Raw genomic sequence first — 19304 nt, 5'->3', positions numbered from 1 at the left:
AGGGAGCCTGCTTCTCCCTCTGCCTGTGTCTCTGTCTGTGTGTCTCTCATGAATAAGTAAATAAAAATCTTAAAAAAGAAAAAGAAACAAGTTAATTAAAAAATAAAATCTGCCTCCTTGCATTTGAAAATCAATATAAAATATAACAAAAACACTTTTTCTTTCTTAGGGGGTGGGTACTAAAATGCATGAGCTGGGCTGAAATCCCGTTTTGTGACCACTAGATGCATTTCCTTTTGGGGTTTATCTCAAGATGAAGTAACATCTCACTGTATGGCTAGTGTCCTGCTGGATAATATTTTCACTCTTCACACTCCACAGTGTTCCTGCCAACAATCTACACACCAGTACAGAAGCAAAAGCCAAAGATGACCTAGTGTTAGTTTTGGCCAATGTACTGGACATGAACTTTACTTTTCTGACAACGACAGCATCTTTCACACAGGGTCATGGTGAAAAATAAAAGAGATCCTGGATATGTAGTTTATAAATTACAGAGTGCAATTCCAATAGGTGTCTATAAAAAGAAATTACTCCAAATGATGTTGGTGAAAATGGTGAAGCAGAGAGATTCAAGGGCATTCCCTCATAGAAACATGGGGAAAAGCCAGCAAAATCTGTCAAAACATTATTGGAACTCTGGAAAATAGCCAAACGTTTAAAACTACGTGAATCTTTAATCAAGAAAAAAAGAGAGGTAGCCTGCAGGAGAGCATTTCAGCTTACTCTTGCCCCATTTGCCCACGCTTGTCTGGCTCAGCAGTCATGAAGATGGCAGCCTGCACTCCTAGTGTGAGGGAGCACTTCTGGTGCTGGAGGGAGCTGAGTATCCTTGTTCTCAAAGAATAGTGGTTGCCTGTGGTTTTTTTTTTTTAAGATTTTATTTATTTATTCACAAGAGACACAGAGAGAGAGAGGGGCAGAAGGAGAAGCAGGCTCCATGCAGGGAACCCGATGTGGGACTCGATCCCGGGTCCCCAGGATCACACCCTGGGGCAAAGGCAGGTGCTAAACCACTGAGCCACTGGGGCTGCCCACTGAGCTACCGGGGCTGCCCTGGTTGCCTGTTTTGACCAACATGGGTGGCTTCCTGAGGTACTAATGCAAAGGGTCTGCCTTTATTTCACCTAACTCGGAATCCTCTCACATCAGAGAAGTGGCTATGGTACTTTTGCTGAAAGTACCTGAAGGCAAATGAACCAGATGCTGCCAGATAAAGCAAATGGTACAAATGTGAAAAAGCCTGGCAAAAAAACCCTGGGCTGTGAGATGCTTTGGGGAATGAGTTTTTGGTTTTCTTTTTTCCCAACATGGAGCCCGAAGCAGGGCTTGATCCCAGGATCCCGGGAGTATGACCCAAGCCAAAGGCAGATGTTTAACCCACTGAGCCACCCAGGTGCCCTGGGAATAAGAGTTTTGAAAAGTTTCAAAACATTCCAGGGAATCCAGAGAGTCATGCACACGCCACAGGCAGGGTACATTCTCAGAAAAGACCTGAAAGCCCTAAACTCTTACCTCTGGTGGACAGTAAAGCCCTGTGCAAGCAGGAAGTGAAGGCAAAGGCAGAGTTGTAAACTTCCAGGCTGAGTGATGAAAGTATGCTCCAACACAGACACAGCCTCTAGCTGCAAAGACTGGGATTTTGTTGTTGTCACTGATCCAAGTATTTAAGAAAATCCTTATTAAGTCACTAGCTGACCACTAGGCTAACAGAACAGAGACTTCAGTGACCACACACAACAGCAAACAGAGTTTAAAAAACTAGTTTAGAAACATCACAGGGAGCCTGGGTGGCTCAGTCAGTTAAGTATCTTGCTTTCAGCTCAGGTCATGATCCCAGGGTCCTGGGATCAAGTCCATGTTAGGCTCCCTGCTCAGCGGGGAGCCTGCTTCTTCCTCTCCCTTTGCCCCTCCCTAGCTTGTGCTCTCTCTCTTAAATAAATGAAATAAAATCTTATTTAAAAAAAGAAAAAAGAAAAATCACTAAAAAAGCAACTATGACCCACAATAAGCAGTAACAATGAAGCCTGAAGAAAGGGGATGATCCAATTTCCAGAGGTATAATATTATGATATTCAAAATATCCAGTTTTCATAAGAAATTATGAGACCATCCAAAGAAACAAGAAAGTATGGCCCATTCACAGGATAAAATAAATGAACAGAAACTGTCCCAGAGAAAACTGACATTGGACCTATGAGACACACACTTTAAATCAACTGTCTTAAATATGCTCAGAGAATTAAAGCAAACCATGGACAAAGAAATAAAGGAAATCAGAATGCTGACTCACCACACAGAGATCATCAAGAAGGAGACAGGAAATGGAAAGCCTAAATAGAAATGCGGGAGCTGAAGGGCGCATGGGTGGCTCAGTAGGTTAAGCTCCTGCCTTTGGCTCAGGTCATGATCCTGGAGTCATGGAACTGAGCCCTGAATTGGGCTTCCTGCTCAGTGAGGAATCTGCTTCTTCCTTTCTCTCTGCTCCCCCCTTGTGCTTTCTTTCTTGGATAAATAAAATCTTAAAAAAAAGAAACACTGGAGCTGAAAAGTACAACAAAGTACTTTTTGAAAAGTACACATGAAAAATTCATTACAGGATTTAAAAAAAAAAAGATTTATTTGAGGGCAGCCTGGGTGGCTCAGCGGTTTAGCGCAGCCTTCAGCCTGGGGTGTGATCTTGGAGACCCGGGATCGAGTTCCATGTTGGGCTCCCTGCATGAAGCCTGCTTCTCTGCTTCTCCCTCTGCCTGTGTCTCTGCCTCTCTCTCTCTCTCTGTCTCTCATTAATAAATAAATTTAAAGAATCTTAAAAAAATATTTATTTGAGAGAAGAGAGAGAACACAGAGGGAGAGTGAGAAGGAGAAGCAAACTCCCTATTGAGCAGAAAGCCCCATACAGGGCACGATCCCTGGACCCCGAGACCATGACCCAAGGTGAAGGCAGATGCTCAACCGACTGAGTCACCAGGTGCCCTTCATTAGAGTATTTGAACAGGCAGAAGAACCTGTGAACTGGAAGATAGGCCAACTGAAATGATCAGTCTGAGGAACAGAAAGAAGAAAGACCAGGAGCAGTCTATGAAACTGTGACACACCATAAAGCACATCAATGTAGGCCTAATGGGAATCTCAGAGGGAGGAGAGAGAGAAAGGAGAAGAAAGAATATGTGAAGACCAAAAACTCCCCCAATTTAATGGAAGGCATGAGAGAAAAAATTGTCAATGGAGAATTCTACACACAGCAAAAGTACCCTTCAAAAATGGAGACCAAGATACTTCTAGATAAACAAAAGACAAGGGAGTTTGTTGTTAGTTGACCTGGTCTACAAGAAATATTAAAGGAGGGGTGCCTAGGTGGCTCAGTGGTTGAACATCTGCCTTTGGCTCAGGTCATGATCCTGGGGTCCTGGAATTGAGTCCTGCATCAGGCTTCCTGCAGCAAGCCTGCTTCTTCTCCCTCTGCCTGTCTCTGTCTCTCTCATGAATAAGTAAATAAAATCTTAAAAAAAAAAAAAAAAAAAAAAAAAGAAATATTAAAGGGAAACCCTCAGGCTGAAATGAAAGGACATCAGATAATGACGTGACACCACACAAAGAAATATAAAACACCAATAAAGGTAACCACATATGTAAATATAAAAGCCAATATTGTATTTTGTTTTGAATTCTCCTTTCTTCCCTCCTATATGATTTAATTATAAATTTATGTCAGTAAATACATACAATATAAGATGTAATTTCTGACAATAACACAAATGAGGAGGGATGGTGCTGTAGAGGAGGAGAGTTTAATATACAATGGAAGCTAAGGTAGTACTGACTCAAACTAGATTGCCACAAATTTAAGATGAATTCCCAGTGTAGTCACTAAGAAAAAAAGCAATAAATGATATGGTTACCTTAACAAAGGAGACTTCAGTCTCACATTTACCATGCTCCCTTTTGAGTCTTCTGGCTGGGGGTAAGGTCTTAGGGAACTTTAGTCTGGATCATGAGTTAAAAGGAAGATATTCTCTGCTATAGAAACTCAAGAAGGACTTAGTAACTTCACTAGCCTTTGATCCCTCTCTCCCCAAGGTACACAAGGGTGCAAAGAGGAAAACGTGTTGAACTACCAGCCATTCAGGTATTTTTATCATATCCACTTCTGAAAAAATTCGAAGCACCAAAACAATGTAGGTAAACTTAGTGAATAAATAAAGTCTAAGTGTAAAACAGTTATTTCCTCTTGGCCATAAGCATGATGATGGTGGCTTCTTTATAACCATGTGGAATCAATATAAAGTGTATACTTAGTAACTTTTTGGAAAACTATACCAAAAGATGGGAAGAGTAGTTGGTTTATAAGTAAGCTGCAGGACTAATTCAGGGCAAGAAGAAACATAACAGCTGGGACACCTGGGTGGCTCAGCGGTTGGGCATCTGCCTTCGGCCCAGGGCATGATCCCAAAGTGCCGGGATTGAGTCCTGCATCTGGCTCCCTGCATGGAGCCTGCTTCTTTCTGCCTGTGTCTCTGCTTTTCTCTCTGTCTCTCATGAATAAATAAATGAAATCTAAAAAAAAACCAAAAAACAAAAAACTGCTGAAAACAATGACAGCCTATGATGCATATAACTATATCTGAGAAGCAGAGTGCATGGGAACACTCAGTAGGATGACTGAACAGAAACCCCAACACGAGCCTTGATCATTTCTGGATTACGGACAACATTACTAGGGTTAAGGGTCCAAAGGAAACTGTAAAAGTCTTTTAACTCCTTTCCATGCTTCCTACCTTATTCTTACATATTCTCCATACTCCAGCCACAGTGATTCCTCCAGTGCATATGATGGCTCACCACTGCCTCTCAACTCACAATCCCCACAGGACTTCCTATCTGCTCCAAACTCAATCTCAGCACACTCCAACAGACCTACCATGACTGTGCCCTGGGGTGAGCGGGGCTCATTTCCTGCCACACTCTCCTTCCTGCTCTGCCTGCTTCAGCCACCAGCTTTCTTACTGTGTCTCAAACATGCCCAGATACTATGCCTTAAGGGCTCTGCATTTCACGTTTGCTGTGCCTAAAAAGAGTAAAATCTCAGATACAAGCATACCTTGGAAATATTGTAGGTTCAGTTCCAGATCACCTTAATAAAGTGAGTATCACAAGAAAGCAAGTCAAATGATTTTCTGGTTTCCCATTGTATATAAAAGTTTTGTTTATACTATTCTGTAGTCCAATGAGTGTGTAATAGCATTATGTCTAAAAAACAATGTACACACTACAATTAAGAAACATTATTGCTAAAAATTGCTAACCAGCATCTGAGGTTTCAGGGAGTTGTAACCTTTTTTTAAAAGTGAACTCTATATCCAAGGTGTGGCCTGAACTCAAAACCCGGAGATCAAAAGTCACATGCTCTACCGACTGAGGCAGGTAGGCATCCTCATCTTTTTGCTGGTGGAGGGTCTTGCCTAGATGATGATGGCCAATGACTAATTGGGATGGTGATTGCTGAAGGTTGGGGTGGCTGTGGCAATTTCTTAAAGTAAGACAACTGTGAAGTCTGCAACATTGATTGACTCTTCCTTTCACAAATGATTTCTCTGTAGCATGTGATGCTGTCTGATAGCATTTTACTCACAGTTGAACCTCTTTCAAAACTGGAAGTCAATTCTCACAAATCCTGATGGTGCTTTAACAACTAAGTTTACATGATATTTAAAATCTTTTGTTACCATTTTAGTGCTTTTGTTACCATTTTAACAATCTTCACAGCAACTTCACCATGAGTAGATTCCTTCTCAAGAAACCACTGCCATTGCTCATCCATAAGAAAAAACTCCTCATCCATTAAAGTTGTTTTTTGTTTTTTTTTTTTAAGATTTTATTTATTTATTCATGAGATACACACAGGGAGAGAGAGAGGCAGGCAGAGACACAGGCAGAGGAAGAAGCAGGCTCCTCACAGGGAGCCTGATGTGGGACTCAATCCCAGATCCTGGGATCAGTCCCTGAGCCAAAGACAGATGCTCAACTGCTGAGCCACCCAGGCATCCCCATTAAAGTTTTATCATGATCGCAGCATCTCAAATATAACAGTAATAAAATTTGAAATATTGTGAGAATTACCAAAATGTGACAGAGACACAGAGTGAGCAAATGCTGTTGGAAAAATGGCACTGACAGACTTGCTTGACACAGGGTTGCCACAAACTTTCAATTTGTAAAAAAAAAAACAGCATCCATGAAGCGCAATAAAGCAAAGCACAATAAAACGAGGCATGGCTATCTATATTCAGATGGTTTTCTTCTTCGCTGTCTTCAGCGCTCTACTAATGTCACCTATCAGAAAGGATTTTGGTGACCACATTACCTAAAACAAGTTCTCCCTTCAACATTACTCTCCATCCCCTTCCTCTGCCTTATTCTCATTCAGAGCTCTCATTGCTACCTGATCTTCTATAGACTTAATTCATTTACTGACTCCCCAACCTATGCCCCATTGTTACGTCTCTAGGGGAGCAGACTCTGGTCTGTTTATCGCTGTATACCTAGTACCTAGAAGAGTGCCTAACACAGGAATATTTAATCAATTGTTGTAGGATGAATGTGATTAAATGAAAAGGCATAAATACATACCCAGAATACATGTCATGGGGCAGGTTTCTTCCAGATTACTCAGAAATACTTCTTTTTTGTAGAACATTTTTGTGGGTTCATGTTCTGTCTCTTCTGGGTGAATGAAGATAGGGCCATAAAAATATGCAGCTCCATCTCGGACCCATACCTTTTCAATTCTTAGGGGGAAAAATGGAGAAATTCCATTAAAATAGAATTCTGATATGTTTCATTTTTGAAGGGTTAATTTATCAAAAATTCTTTTAACTGAAAACTTACTGATATTTAACTACTTAGGAGTTCCGTTGACTATTTTGATAACACAGTTTCCTTGACTTTTTCCCACTTTGAGTAGAGAAGACATTTGAAAAGAGAGATGGACATTGGCTACTCATCTGAGGGAAAAATTTTTTTTAACACAATACCAAGGCATATGACTTAATAGTTTTAGCTAAGCCCCAGGTTTTTTTTTCCTGAAATGCTCATGATGAAAACAAAACTGAGCATCTATCATTGGACTCGTCAAGTGGAGTAGACAAACCATCCATATTTGGGGTCAGCTCACACGAGTGGCAGGTATTTAAGACAATGGGGTACATGACCTTTTTGTGTGTCAAGGTAATACAGCCCTTCACCTCTTGAGAATCTGATGAAAGCCAGATATTATCTCCCTAGACAAAAATAAAAATTCACATCTGACTGCTGTGTGCTAGGTATCATACCATTCCTCACAACCACCTCCAGTCAAGTTGGGATTACTGTCGCCATTGTCTTGTGGTTCCTGACATGAAGCAACATCCTCACTTTCGTTTGTGTTAACTCTACCCTTCCAGTTCCTCAGGCCAAAACACAGAGGTCACCCTTGACTCCTTCTCTCTTGGACCCCACATCCCATTTATCAGGAATCCTATTAACTCAACCTTTCCTATTAACAACAGGATCTGACTGCTGGTCTGAGTCACCAATCACTGGTGCCTAAATAATTGCCAACGGCCTCTAGCAAATTTCCTTGCTTCTCTTTGACCCTTTAAGGCTATTCTCAACAACCAGTAGCAGAGTAATCCTGCTAAGAACTAATTCAGTTATCACATCTATGCTTAAAAGAATCCAAGTGGGGCACCTGGGTGACTCAGTAAGTTGAGTGTCTGCCTTTGGCTCAGGTCATGATCTTGGGGTCCTGGGAACAAGCTCCATGTCTGGCTTCCTGCCATGTCTCTTCCTGGGGAGTCTATTTCTATTTCTTCTTCTGCCTCTCCCCTAACTTGGGCTTGCTTTCTCTCAAGTAAATAAAATCTTAAAAATGAATGAATGAATGAATGAAAGGAAGAAAGAAAGAAAAGAAAAAAGAAAAGAAAAAGAAAGAATCCAATGGTACTCCCTTTAATTCAGTAAAAGCCCAAGTACCAACAATGGTCTCTAAGGTCCACAAGAGTTGCACCATATGCTGTGAACCCTCATCTTCTATCTAATTCAATGCACTGTTCACTCCTCCTGTAACAAACTCTCCAGATCTGGACAGGCCTGGCACACTTCTCTCTCAGGTCTTCATACTGGCTGTTTTGCTTCCTAGGAAGGTTTCCCCCTGGATATTCACATTACTCACTCCCTTAGTTTCTTCAAGTGTTAGCTCAACTATCAGTTCTCAGGTCTAGATACACCACCCTATTTAAACTTCTGCATCTCTTCAACTTTGACCATGGCACTCCTAATTCCCTAGTCTTTTCTATTTTTTCCACAGCACATATCACAACTTAATGTACTGTACTCTTTTTTTTTATTCACAATGTTTATTGTCTTCCCACTAGAACAAAGATCCACAGTATTAAGGCTATTTGTCTGTTTTATTCACCAAGGTATCCTTATAGCTTAGCAAATACGAAGTTTATAACAAATGATTATTGAATGAAGAGAAAATAGAATGAGGAAACTGGAGTTCAGAGAAGTCAATCATTTGCCTAAGGATATGCAGCCAGCAGGGCTGGAACTCATACCAAGACCCACTACTCATAACTACTATCCACTACTGCCCAGTCTTGTACCTGACTCTGTCTTTGCTGTTTTGTGCCATGTAACCAAACTTTCACTCACTTACTTGTTCAATAAATGTCTGAGCCTTTACTATGTTTCATGCATCGTGCTTAGAGCATGGAATACAAAGGCAAGCAAAAAGCAAAAAATTCCCCTATTCTTAGGGAATTTGCAGTCTGGTATGGAAACCCAAAGTAAAATAACCTGGCATGTGCTCTGAAAGTAATGGGGAGACCTAATCCAGTCTGCAGGGGACAGGAAAGGATTCCTTAAGGAAGAGCTATCTAAGTTTAAGCTAAGAGTTCATCATGTGAGGGGGGCAGGGAGATTTCTGGGATGACAATTCAGTAAATGGCAGGAGAAGAAAAGAAAAATTCATGGGGAGGATTTAAAGAAGGAAGTGTGGGGGATCCCTGAGTGGCTCAGCGGTTTAGTGCCTGCCTTTGGCCCAGGGCCCGGTCCTGGAGTCCCGGGATCGAGTTCCGCGTCGGGCTCCCGGCATGGAGCCTGCTTCTCCCTCCTCCTGTGTCTCTGCCTCTCTCTCTCTCTCTCTCTGTCTATCATAAATAAATAAATCTTTAAAAAAAATAAAGAAGGAAGTGTGGCTAGAGACAAAAGCAGGACAAGCAGGTGTGAGGAAGCTGGGGAAGTTACAGGATCATAGGGGAATGATGACAACTTTTGACTTCATCCTCAAGAGTGATGAATTTCTACCCCCTCCAAATCATCAGCCCCAACTGCATCCTCCCTGATTCAGTAACACCCACCTGCCCACTCGAGGGCGCACCAGGCCATGGGATTTGATGAAGACACAGTCGCCAACCTTTAGCCACATGTCATTGTAACGGAGTTGCTCAAAGTAGTGGCAACCTGGTTCACCGTTTGACATTTCCACAGGGACATCTTCTTTCTCCTGTGGTAAAGGAAACTGGTTGAAGATAGACAGCTGACGATCAAGGAGGAGACAGAGAAAGTTAAGAAAGAAAAGCTGACTTTCCATATTAACTTAAAAGAAAAAAATAACTATAAGTAGATGTTTTGATGAAGATTGGAAGCCTAAAGATTGGGGTTCTGAAATCAAACTGAGTCTTCTTAAATACTGCATTTATTTTAAATTTCTACTTATGTTTCAATTAGCAAATAATCGTGCCTCAGATAAATCTCATTGGCTACGATACTGCCACTGTACAACGCTTCTGCTTAAGTTTCATAAAATGTTACTCCAAGGTCCTTTTATCCCTTTGCCCAATCCCCCCCATTCCCATAGCCTTCAGCAAAAAAAGTACCACACAGAATGGATCAGCATTCAAGAGCAGTCTCACTCATACACTGCTATGGAGCATAAAGAGCAAATTCTGCACGAGCTTCCTCTTCACTACATTTATTGAGCTCTCAATTTTTAAAAAAAAAGATTTTATTTATTTATTCATGAAAGACAAAGGGGGGGGGGAGAGAGAGAGAGGCAGAGACACAGATGGAGGGAGAAGCAGGCTCCCTGCAAGGAGCCCATTGTGGGACTTGATCCCAGATCCCCGGATCAGGCCCTGGGCCAAAGGCACACACTCAACTGCTGAGCCACCCAGGTGTCCCAAACTCTCAATTTTTTTCCCCCCAAACTCTCAATTTTTTAACATTAACAACTAATGGTTTTAAATTATCATTAATAAAAATAAAGTTATCATTTTTATTTATTCTGGGATGGAAAAGTATAGCCTCTGTGATATAAACACATACACTCTGTTTCTAAATAAATAACAAGCTCTGTCACCTACTGGCTGCTGTGATGCTGGGCTAATTACTTGACCTGTTAGGTCACCTATAAAACAAAGGCAGCGTACCCATCATATGGGGCTGTTAGGAAGATTCAATGACATACTCCACATCAAGTATGCAGAACAATGTCTGACTTAGGAAAAGCCTTGAATGCACATTCATTATTGTGGTTTTATAGTTTTGGCAAAAAATAGAAAATGAAAAGGGTAGCCTGGATAGCTCAGTGAAGCGTCTGACTTCAGCTCAGGCCATGATCTCAGGATCCTGGGATGGAGCCTTGCATTGCCCTCTGTGCTCAGCGGGGAGTCTGCTTCTCCTTCCTCTCTGCCACTCCCCTGGCTCATGCTCTGTCTCTCTCTGTCTCTCTCTCTCTCTCTCTCTCAAACAAATAAATAAAATCTTAAAACAAGAAAAAGAAAAAAGGACAGTTCTGATCTGATGCAGAGAATAGGCAAAGCATGAGGTGTTTTAAACATACTAATTCCAAAACATATAAAAGCTGAGGAAACTCCAGAACCCCAACATTTTCTACTGCATCTCCTTGAGAGTATCTGAACTTCAAACTGAAAAAAAGAAAAATATCCTTCAGAAGGTCCAAACAATTTGTTTTGATCTTTATGACTTCAGATGTGATATATAAATGGTTCTTCTGGAAAATCCTGAAGAATGCATGAGGTCACACATATAATGGGTGAGGGGAAATCTATAGGAATGGGAGCTATAAAGTAGCCCCAAAATTAAGAATAACTTTCTCTTTTGGAAATGGGTTGGTTGTGTTCTGAAGGTTTTTTTTTTTTTTTTAAAGTAACCTCTCTGCCCAAAATGTGGCTGGAACTCACAACCCCAAGAATGAGAGCTGCATGCTCTACCTGCTGAAGGTATTCTTTTAAAAAGTTCCAGGAATGACTTGTTTCGGTCAGGCAGTATTAAAATAAAGACAGGAGACAAAAGGAAAAAAATTGCATGCACATAGAGGACCTTGGAGTCTTATGAATTCTAATAAGAAATGTGGGTTAATTCCCATGTTGGCTTCCATTGGTATTTCTTATTCTTTCAAAATTAACATCTCTATAACTCCCAAACATACTAGTAAAGTGTAAAGAAGATCACGTTTTCCTCAGCTCCCTTTCTCTTGTAACACTGTTAGGACAGTAAAATGGATTTCTTTTCTAAGACACTAAGAAGTCTATTTTTTCCAAGTTTTGTTTTGTTTTTTAAGATTTTATTTATTTGAGAGAGAGCACAAGCAAGAGAATACAAGCGGGGGAGTAGCAAAGGGAGAGGGAGAAGCAGGCTCCCCGCTGAGCAGGGAGCCCAATGTGGAGCTTGATCCCAAGACCCCAAGATCATGACCTGAGCCAAAGGCAGAGGCTTAACCAACTGAGCCACCCAGGTGCCCTCATTTTGTCAAATTCTGAAAACAATTTATCCAAATCTTTTACATCCTTGAGTGGCCGGTTTCTCGTCCCATAGGTTCCAAGTATTCCTTTTAAGGTTATTTCTCAATGTATTTTGTTGTTAAGGTGAATCAGGTATTTTCTTCTATATGATTATCCTAACAGTTGATAAAATATATTCAACATGATAGTCAACGTTTTCATTTTACTTTCAAGAGTCCTGTGAATTATAGTTTGGTTTATATAAAAAAGCTACTGGGTGTCTGGGTGGCTGAGGTGATTGAGCGTCTGCCTTCGGCTCTGGTCATGATCCGAGGGCCCTGGAACTGAGCCCCACATTGGGCTCCCTGCTTAGTGGGGAGCCTGCTTCTCCCTCTCCTAACTGCTTGTACTCTCTTTTGCTGTCTCTCTCTGTTTCAAATAAATCAATAAATAAATCTTACAAAAAAAAAGTTATTGACTCGTATATGGATTTTGAAATTCCTTTGTTGAATCCTGTTTTTCAAAACTTTAGTTAAGTGCTCCCCTATGATCTTTATGATTGCCACTTTATTGTCAATATTTTGCTATTTTGGTCTGCATTGGCTACTTTTGGAAAAATATAGGTAACCGTAGAGCAAGCAGGCTTTAGGCATAAGAAACAAATATAACTTAAAAAAAATCACTTTGAGGAAATACCATCTAAAGACTTAAATACAGTTGCTGTACTTTATCAAATAATCTCTCCTTTGATCTATTAATATAATGATGTATATTACTGAATTTTCCTCATTCTGACCAATCCTTGCATTTCTAGAATGAACTCTTACCTACTTGGTCATATTATTCTTAAATAACTAATTTGATTTCACTTATAAATAAAAAACCATTTTCTCCAAGTATTTTTTGCATCAAAATTCGTAAGTTAGATTGAACTGTACCTTTTCTGTTTTATTTTGTCAGGCTTTGGAATTAGGATCATCCTAGTTTTGTTGTAAAATAAACTGGGAAGTTTTCTTTGTTCTCCATGCTTTGAAATAATTTAAACAGTATTATAATTATAGGTCTCTTAAAAGGGTTAAAAGAATGGAATTTGAGTACTCTGTGATTAGCTCTCAAGGCATTAAAAAATTTTTTTTGATGTTGTCCACTTCGTTACATCTCTTCTGGATTCTTCAGTAATTTACAGTGTCCTAGAAAATTATTCATTTTATTCAGGCTTTCAAATTTACTAACAGAAATGTAAATTCTTCAAATTTCTTCTACATGTGTATGTCTGAACTTAATTGCCTTATTTTTTTATTAGGATAGTTGGTAGTTTATCTCATTGGACATGTCAAGAATTAGCACTTGGAGAATTTAAATTTTAAGAATTAAAGTTTTTTAAGAATAAAAAGTTAAAGAATTAAAAATTACTTTTAAATTCTACTGTAGTTTTCTAAGCCTTAATTTCTGTCCTTCTTATATAATTCCCTTCTTTCTGTTTGGCTAAGGTTTTTTGTTGTTGTACTTTTTCATTCTGAATTTGAATGCTTTATTCACTTATTTTCTGGAATAGGTTTTTTTTTTTTTGGAATAGGTTTTTAAAAAAAAATTTTTTTTTAAAGATTTTATGTATTTATTTGAGAAAGAGAGCATAAACAAGGGAAAAGGGGAGAGGGAGAGGGAGAAGTAGGCTCCTTGCTGAGCAGGGAGCCCCATGCAGGGCTCGATCCCAGAACCCCAGGATCATGACCTAAGCCAAAGGGAGATGTTTAACTGAATGAGCCACCCAGGCTCAGTGCCTTGGAATAGGCCTTGGAACAGGTATTTTGAAATGTAAAATTCTTTTGTGTGGCTTCTAGCTACCTACCTTTTCCAAGTTATAACTGTCTTCAGTTCGACTGTCTTCTGAGTTGTCTGTGTTCTTCTCATCATCCCCTTTATCTGCATTTGCAAATACAGAGGCCACTCGGACCACAGGCAAGGGCACATCCCGAGGGACAAACCTAACGGAGCTAATGGGCATGGTCCACAGTTTAATTTTCTTAAAAGATTTGGTTTTGGCAGAATACCGTGATTCACAGACAAAAACATCCTCATCTCGAAAGTTTTCTGGGCATAATTTAAAGTATTCCTGGGAGATATAAGAATAAGATTATTAGTTAGGTGCATTTTCTGAAAACCAGTTAACCAAAAAAACCAAAACCACACGTCAATCAAGCAAACGAACAAAAATAAACCGTTAAGACTTTCTGATAGTTAACAACAAATAGTAAATGGTTAGAGATGTACAAGCATTTCCCTGCTACAGAATGGCTTATTAAATACATATATCCTTTAGCTTACTAACTGCCCTTTTGAAAATATATTAGCATTTCATACAGCTTTATAATGTTCCTAAAAGCTTTGGATAGGGCTCAATGTGCCTGTATCAGATAGATACACAAAGTATACTTTGTTACCTAAAAAGCACACTGATAATTTTAAATGATCTTTCAGAAAATGTCATTCTCAAAAATTAGCCTGGCAATATAAAAAATTTTAAGCTAACCGCATATAGTTATATAGTGTAGGCAGCCAATGGTGGTCTTTCATCATCATGATCAGATTAATTTCTTCCCAAATCTTTACACACAGCTATATAGATACAGCTTAAAAAATTTTTTTGAAGATTTTTACAGAGCACCTAATTTGTAAATATTATTATTTTTTGTTTGAAAATGTTATTTTCATGGAATGATTTGTACTTTGGGGAATAATGAGTTTCTTACCTTGACAAACATGACCACACATTTTCCTAGAATTTTACTAACAGGAACTTTATTGTAATAGTCACTCTTAAAAACTTCTTTTTCTAGAAATTTTCGTGTAGCCAGATGGAATGTTTCATTTGGCCGATAAAACCAACAGCCATACAACCATTTTTCACCTCAAAAACAAAAAGGGGGAGAGAGGGAATTACCATTAATAGAAATCACACATTCTTTGCAAAATGAGCAAATTCTCCATCCATTCTGCCATGGCCTGAACATAATAACAATGTGCTTTTTAGGCCACAGTTTCTTAAAATATTTATCTTAAAGAAATGATACTTTAAAGTAATGAAGAATGATGAGGTCTAAAAAAAATACAACTTTCCCCCTCATATTAAAAGATGTATAATATACATGATGAATAAGGTGATGATACCTGCCCTACTCTGTTGTGGACAGGATACACACTCAGGGGAAGGAATACAAAGGTATTTCATGAGAAGCAGCTGAGGGAACTGGACTGCCTGAATCATATCTCTGCTCTGGCTTCATTAACTCCTATTTGTTCTCCATGTTCTAAATTAAAGGCAACTTTACTAGGACGCCTTTTTGAAATCAAATTCTAAGTCAAGGTCCATATCACACTATAATAATTTCCTTTTCATTTGTGATTTGTACCAGAGTGGTATTGCCAGAGGCAAAACATGAGTCCTTAGTTCCTGTGAGGCTCTGCCATCCTACAGTTTGGTTTACTGTGTGTTTTAAAGAAATACCCATTGAGTGAATGAATCTCAACCTCATTTCAGGAAGTTGTGCCTTTGACTCAACTGTGCCACTCACTGGCCCAAGAGTGCTAGATCCTATGTTTTTCATATAGAGGTTGCTAGGTTCTCTTTACCAATAATACACTGTAGAACAACTATTGTTGCAAGGAATAAAATGTCTGAGTTACAATTTTTTTCCCTGAGGACCGAGGAGGAGTAAAACAGTCACATGTCACCAGCGTGCCCTTTGATTGAAAACCAACTTACCAGCAGAATCTTCCCACAGCCTCTCAATGCAGACTATGTGTGGTTGCAGGCTGGCTTCTGCGGGCTCCACATACACGTAGTCTCCAACGTGGTACATGCTGTTCTTAAAGCTGCAGTCCTGGCTGTATGTGCGATGTAAGCCAGAGAGGCCTGTGGTGCCTGAGGAGTCTTCACTCTTTTCAGCTTCTTCGGTGAAAAAGACAAAAAGGCTCCCATTAAAGAGATATGGCAATCAGATGTAGGATTCAAACAACAGGGCAGCCCCGGTGGCTCAGCGGTTTAGTGCCGCCTTAAGTCCAGGGTGTGATCCTGGAGTTCCGGGATGGAGTCCCATGTCGGGCTCCCTGCATGGAGCCTGTTTCTCCCTCTGCCTCTCTCTCTCTGTCTCTCATGAATAAATAAATAAAATCTTAAAAAAAAAAAAAAGGATTCAAACAACACATACTAATATATTTCATTCTTTTCTAGACCTTCAAGGGCGAGATTCAGGACAAATAGCAGGATATCTGTATTCCCGAGAGCCTCTACTCAAAATTGCCTTTTTGAGTTACAACCAACCGCCCTCATTTAAATAAATACATAAATAAACAAAGGGTCTACACAATAAAAATAACCACGTTAATAATATATGCTCAATGCAGTCATTCCTGATGATAAACAAAGGTATAAAGAAGAAAACAGATTACCTGTAAAATCATGGAAATAATCTCATATATACTTCCTCTCCATCTTAAAGTCTCTAAATTTTTTTTTACCCTAACAGTTATTATATGGGTATGTCAAAATTAATGGAATCTTAGAATTAAGGAAATAGAGAACATGCGTATCATACAATATAATGTAAACTATATATATCTACACTAAAGATACACTGAAGAGGGGTGCCTGGGCAGCTCAGTCAGAAAAGCATGTGACTTCTGATCTTGGGGTTGGGAGTTTGAGCCCCATGTTGGGGATAGAGAGTACTTAAAATACACAAGTAAGAAATAATAATAAAAAAAGATACACTGAACAGTCCCCCTGAGATTAATGCTTTTCAACAAGACATTTTTTTAAAAGATTTATTTGTTCATGAGAGACACAGAGAGAGAGAGACAGACACGCGCAGACACAGGCAGAGGGAGAACAGGCTCCTTGCAGAGAGCTCAATGCAGGACTTGATCCTGGATCCCGGGATCATGCCCGAGCTGAAGGTAGACGCTTAACCGCTGAGCCACCCAGGCATCCCTACAAGCCTTATTTTTGTTAAATAATACTTTTTAATGGTTCCTATATAAGCTATCATTTGCAAATACCATAGGGTTTTTTTAGATTTTATTTTTTTTAAATAAGATATATATATATTTTTAATTTTTTAAATTTATTTATGATAGTCACACAGAGAGAGAGAGAGAGAGAGAGGCAGAGACACAGGCAGAGGGAGAAGTAGGCTCCATGCACCGGGAGCCCGACGTGGGATTCGATCCTGGGTCTTCAGGATCACACCCTGGGCCAAAGGCAGGCGCCAAACCGCTGCGCCACCCAGGGATCCCTAGATTTTATTTTTGAGTAATCTCCACTCAAGGTGAGCTCAAACACACAACCCTAAGATCAAGAGTCGCATGCTCCACCAAATGAGCCAGTCAGGCACCAAAGGGTTTTGTGTTTTGTTTTTGTTTTTTTGTGTTTTTTTGTTTTTTAATGAGGATAAAGCATTGCTCACATCTTTATTTCCTTATGATAATTTCCCATAAATCCAACAGCTAGAAATATTTTTAATTTTAATTTTATTTTTAATTTTTATTTATTTATGATAGTCACACAGAGAGAGAGAGAGAGAGAGAGAGAGAGAGAGGCAGAGACACAGGCAGAGGGAGAAGTAGGCTCCATGCACCAGGAGCCTGACGTGGGATTCGATCCCGGGTCTCCAGGATCGCGCCCTGGGCCAAAGGCAGGCGCTAAACCACTGCGCCACCCAGGGATCCCTATTTTTAATTTTTAAATGTATTTTCAAACCAACTCCTAAAAATCCATACCATTTTAAGTCCTTCACTGTGTGGCTACAAGGGTCTGTTTCACCATACGTGCTCCAACACCCCTATTATAATTTGCTTAAATGATTTTATTTATTTGTGAGAGAATGAGGGAGAAAGAGAGAGCACAAGGGGGGGAGGGAGGAGTGAGAAAGAGCACAAGGGGGGGAGGGAGAAGTGAGAAAGAGAGAGCACAAGGGGGGGAGGGAGTGGGGGAGAGGGAGCAAATTCTTTGCTGAGCAGGGAGCCCAACATGGGTTCTATCCCAGGATCCTGGGGTCATGACACAAGCTGAAGGCGGATGCTTAACCGACTGAGCCACCTAGGTGCCCCACATCATTTTTTAAAAAGTTTTGCCAATTTTGGAGGAAAATGTCACCAGTATTTGATTTGTCAAATGAATCCCTGTAAGATACATAAGTCACAAGGTTCTTGAGCAGGACCATATACCAGCAGGAACACTGCCAAATGAATGGAAAGGGGTAGAGACAGTACACAATGAAAGATTGTTAAACCCCTCAAAATTCTAGAGAGAGGAAACAGGCTGATAAAACTCAGCTGTAGCCAAGTGCTACCTTTCATGAAAAAGGATGATGTAGAGGGTAGAGTGCTGAGCCACAGAGGACTCTTTCTAGGACTTGGAATCTAACGACTCTGAACAGGTGGACTTAAAGACTGCTTAGAACTAATGACCCTTTCCTCTCCATTTCTCCATTTCTGAATGAGAATATCTCTCACTATTCCATGCATGTGCCATCACTATATTATAGGAGCAGAAAACTTGTTTTTCGGTTTCAAAGATCCACAAATGCAGAGGAACAGTGTCCCAGGAGGGATCATACCCAGAGCCTCACTCATATACACCCAATTAAATGATTCAAATAAGATCTGGGACTTTTGAGCTCATAAAGGAGATATTGCTTGGATGAGATTTTGATACCTGGAAAATGGGTGTTAACTGCAACAAATATACTTTTAAAAATGGGAGGGTGATTTTGGAATTGGGAAGGAACAGAGACTGGAAGAATTTTGAGGAGGAGAGAAAAAGCCTCCACTGCCTTGAATAGACTGTGGGAGAGAGGCAGACATTAAAGACTTGGCAGCAGAAGGCACAGGTGGAAATGAAAATGCTACTGGAAAGCAGATCCTTGTTATACCATGGCAGAAAGTTTGGCAGAACTGTGCTTTGCAATCACTTGGATTCTGGGCCTCTTGGGTGGATCTTTTGATTATCTCTCTCCTTCTTTGTTGTACTGCCTTGAGATTTCTTCATCTTCTAATCTTTCTCTAAGTGTTTCCTTTCTGCTATCATTAAAAAATTTTTAAACTGAATCAATTTGACATATAACAATGTGTTAAGTTGTACAAGTTACTTTGATACATTTATATATTGTTGCCACTGTAGTGACACTTATTACAGCACATACTTACACTTACATAAGATACTGTTGTCTATATCCACTCTAGTGTGCATTAGTGTGCTATGCCTATTTACTACCCCTTACAAGTTTGAACCACTAACCACCATCCTCTTATTGCCCCACCCTACTCTATCATTTTTTTTCTAGGTTTCATTGAGATAGGATTCCCACACCATACAACTCTCCTATTTAAAACACACAATTTGATTTCTTGGTATGTTATTAATTTTTAAAAACTGGTAATACACCACATAAAATCTGCCTTTTGACCATTTTAAATAGATAAATCAGTGGCATTAATTACACTCACAATGTTGTG

At 39.8% G+C, this 19304-nt stretch overlaps 1 protein-coding gene and 1 non-coding gene across 24 annotated transcripts in view; both read right to left on the bottom strand.

Moving 5' to 3' along the window:
* The window catches only part of PBRM1 (polybromo 1), a 121551-nt gene that overhangs the window by 25082 nt on the left and 77165 nt on the right, over positions 1–19304 (bottom strand). For 21 of the 23 annotated variants that reach the window (XM_038566210.1, XM_038566217.1, XM_038566203.1 and 18 more), the window contains 5 exons: positions 15553–15738; positions 14540–14697; positions 13639–13902; positions 9405–9550; positions 6631–6788 (listed from right to left, as the gene is read on the bottom strand). In XM_038566210.1, the coding sequence (XP_038422138.1) occupies positions 6631–6788; positions 9405–9550; positions 13639–13902; positions 14540–14697; positions 15553–15738 (912 nt within the window). The remainder of the gene's footprint in view (positions 1–6630; positions 6789–9404; positions 9551–13638; positions 13903–14539; positions 14698–15552; positions 15739–19304) is intronic. The other 2 variants (XM_038566206.1, XM_038566221.1) reach the window with 1 other exon arrangement.
* On the bottom strand, positions 9693–9832 carry LOC119864808. Its single transcript, XR_005375293.1, has one exon. It is a non-coding gene; the product is annotated as a U4 spliceosomal RNA (small nuclear RNA).

The sequence above is a fragment of the Canis lupus genome, chromosome 20 (genome assembly GCF_011100685.1).
Source record: "Canis lupus familiaris isolate Mischka breed German Shepherd chromosome 20, alternate assembly UU_Cfam_GSD_1.0, whole genome shotgun sequence".
Lineage (NCBI taxonomy): Eukaryota > Metazoa > Chordata > Mammalia > Carnivora > Canidae > Canis > Canis lupus.
This window is presented reverse-complemented; position numbering and strand designations above follow the sequence as displayed.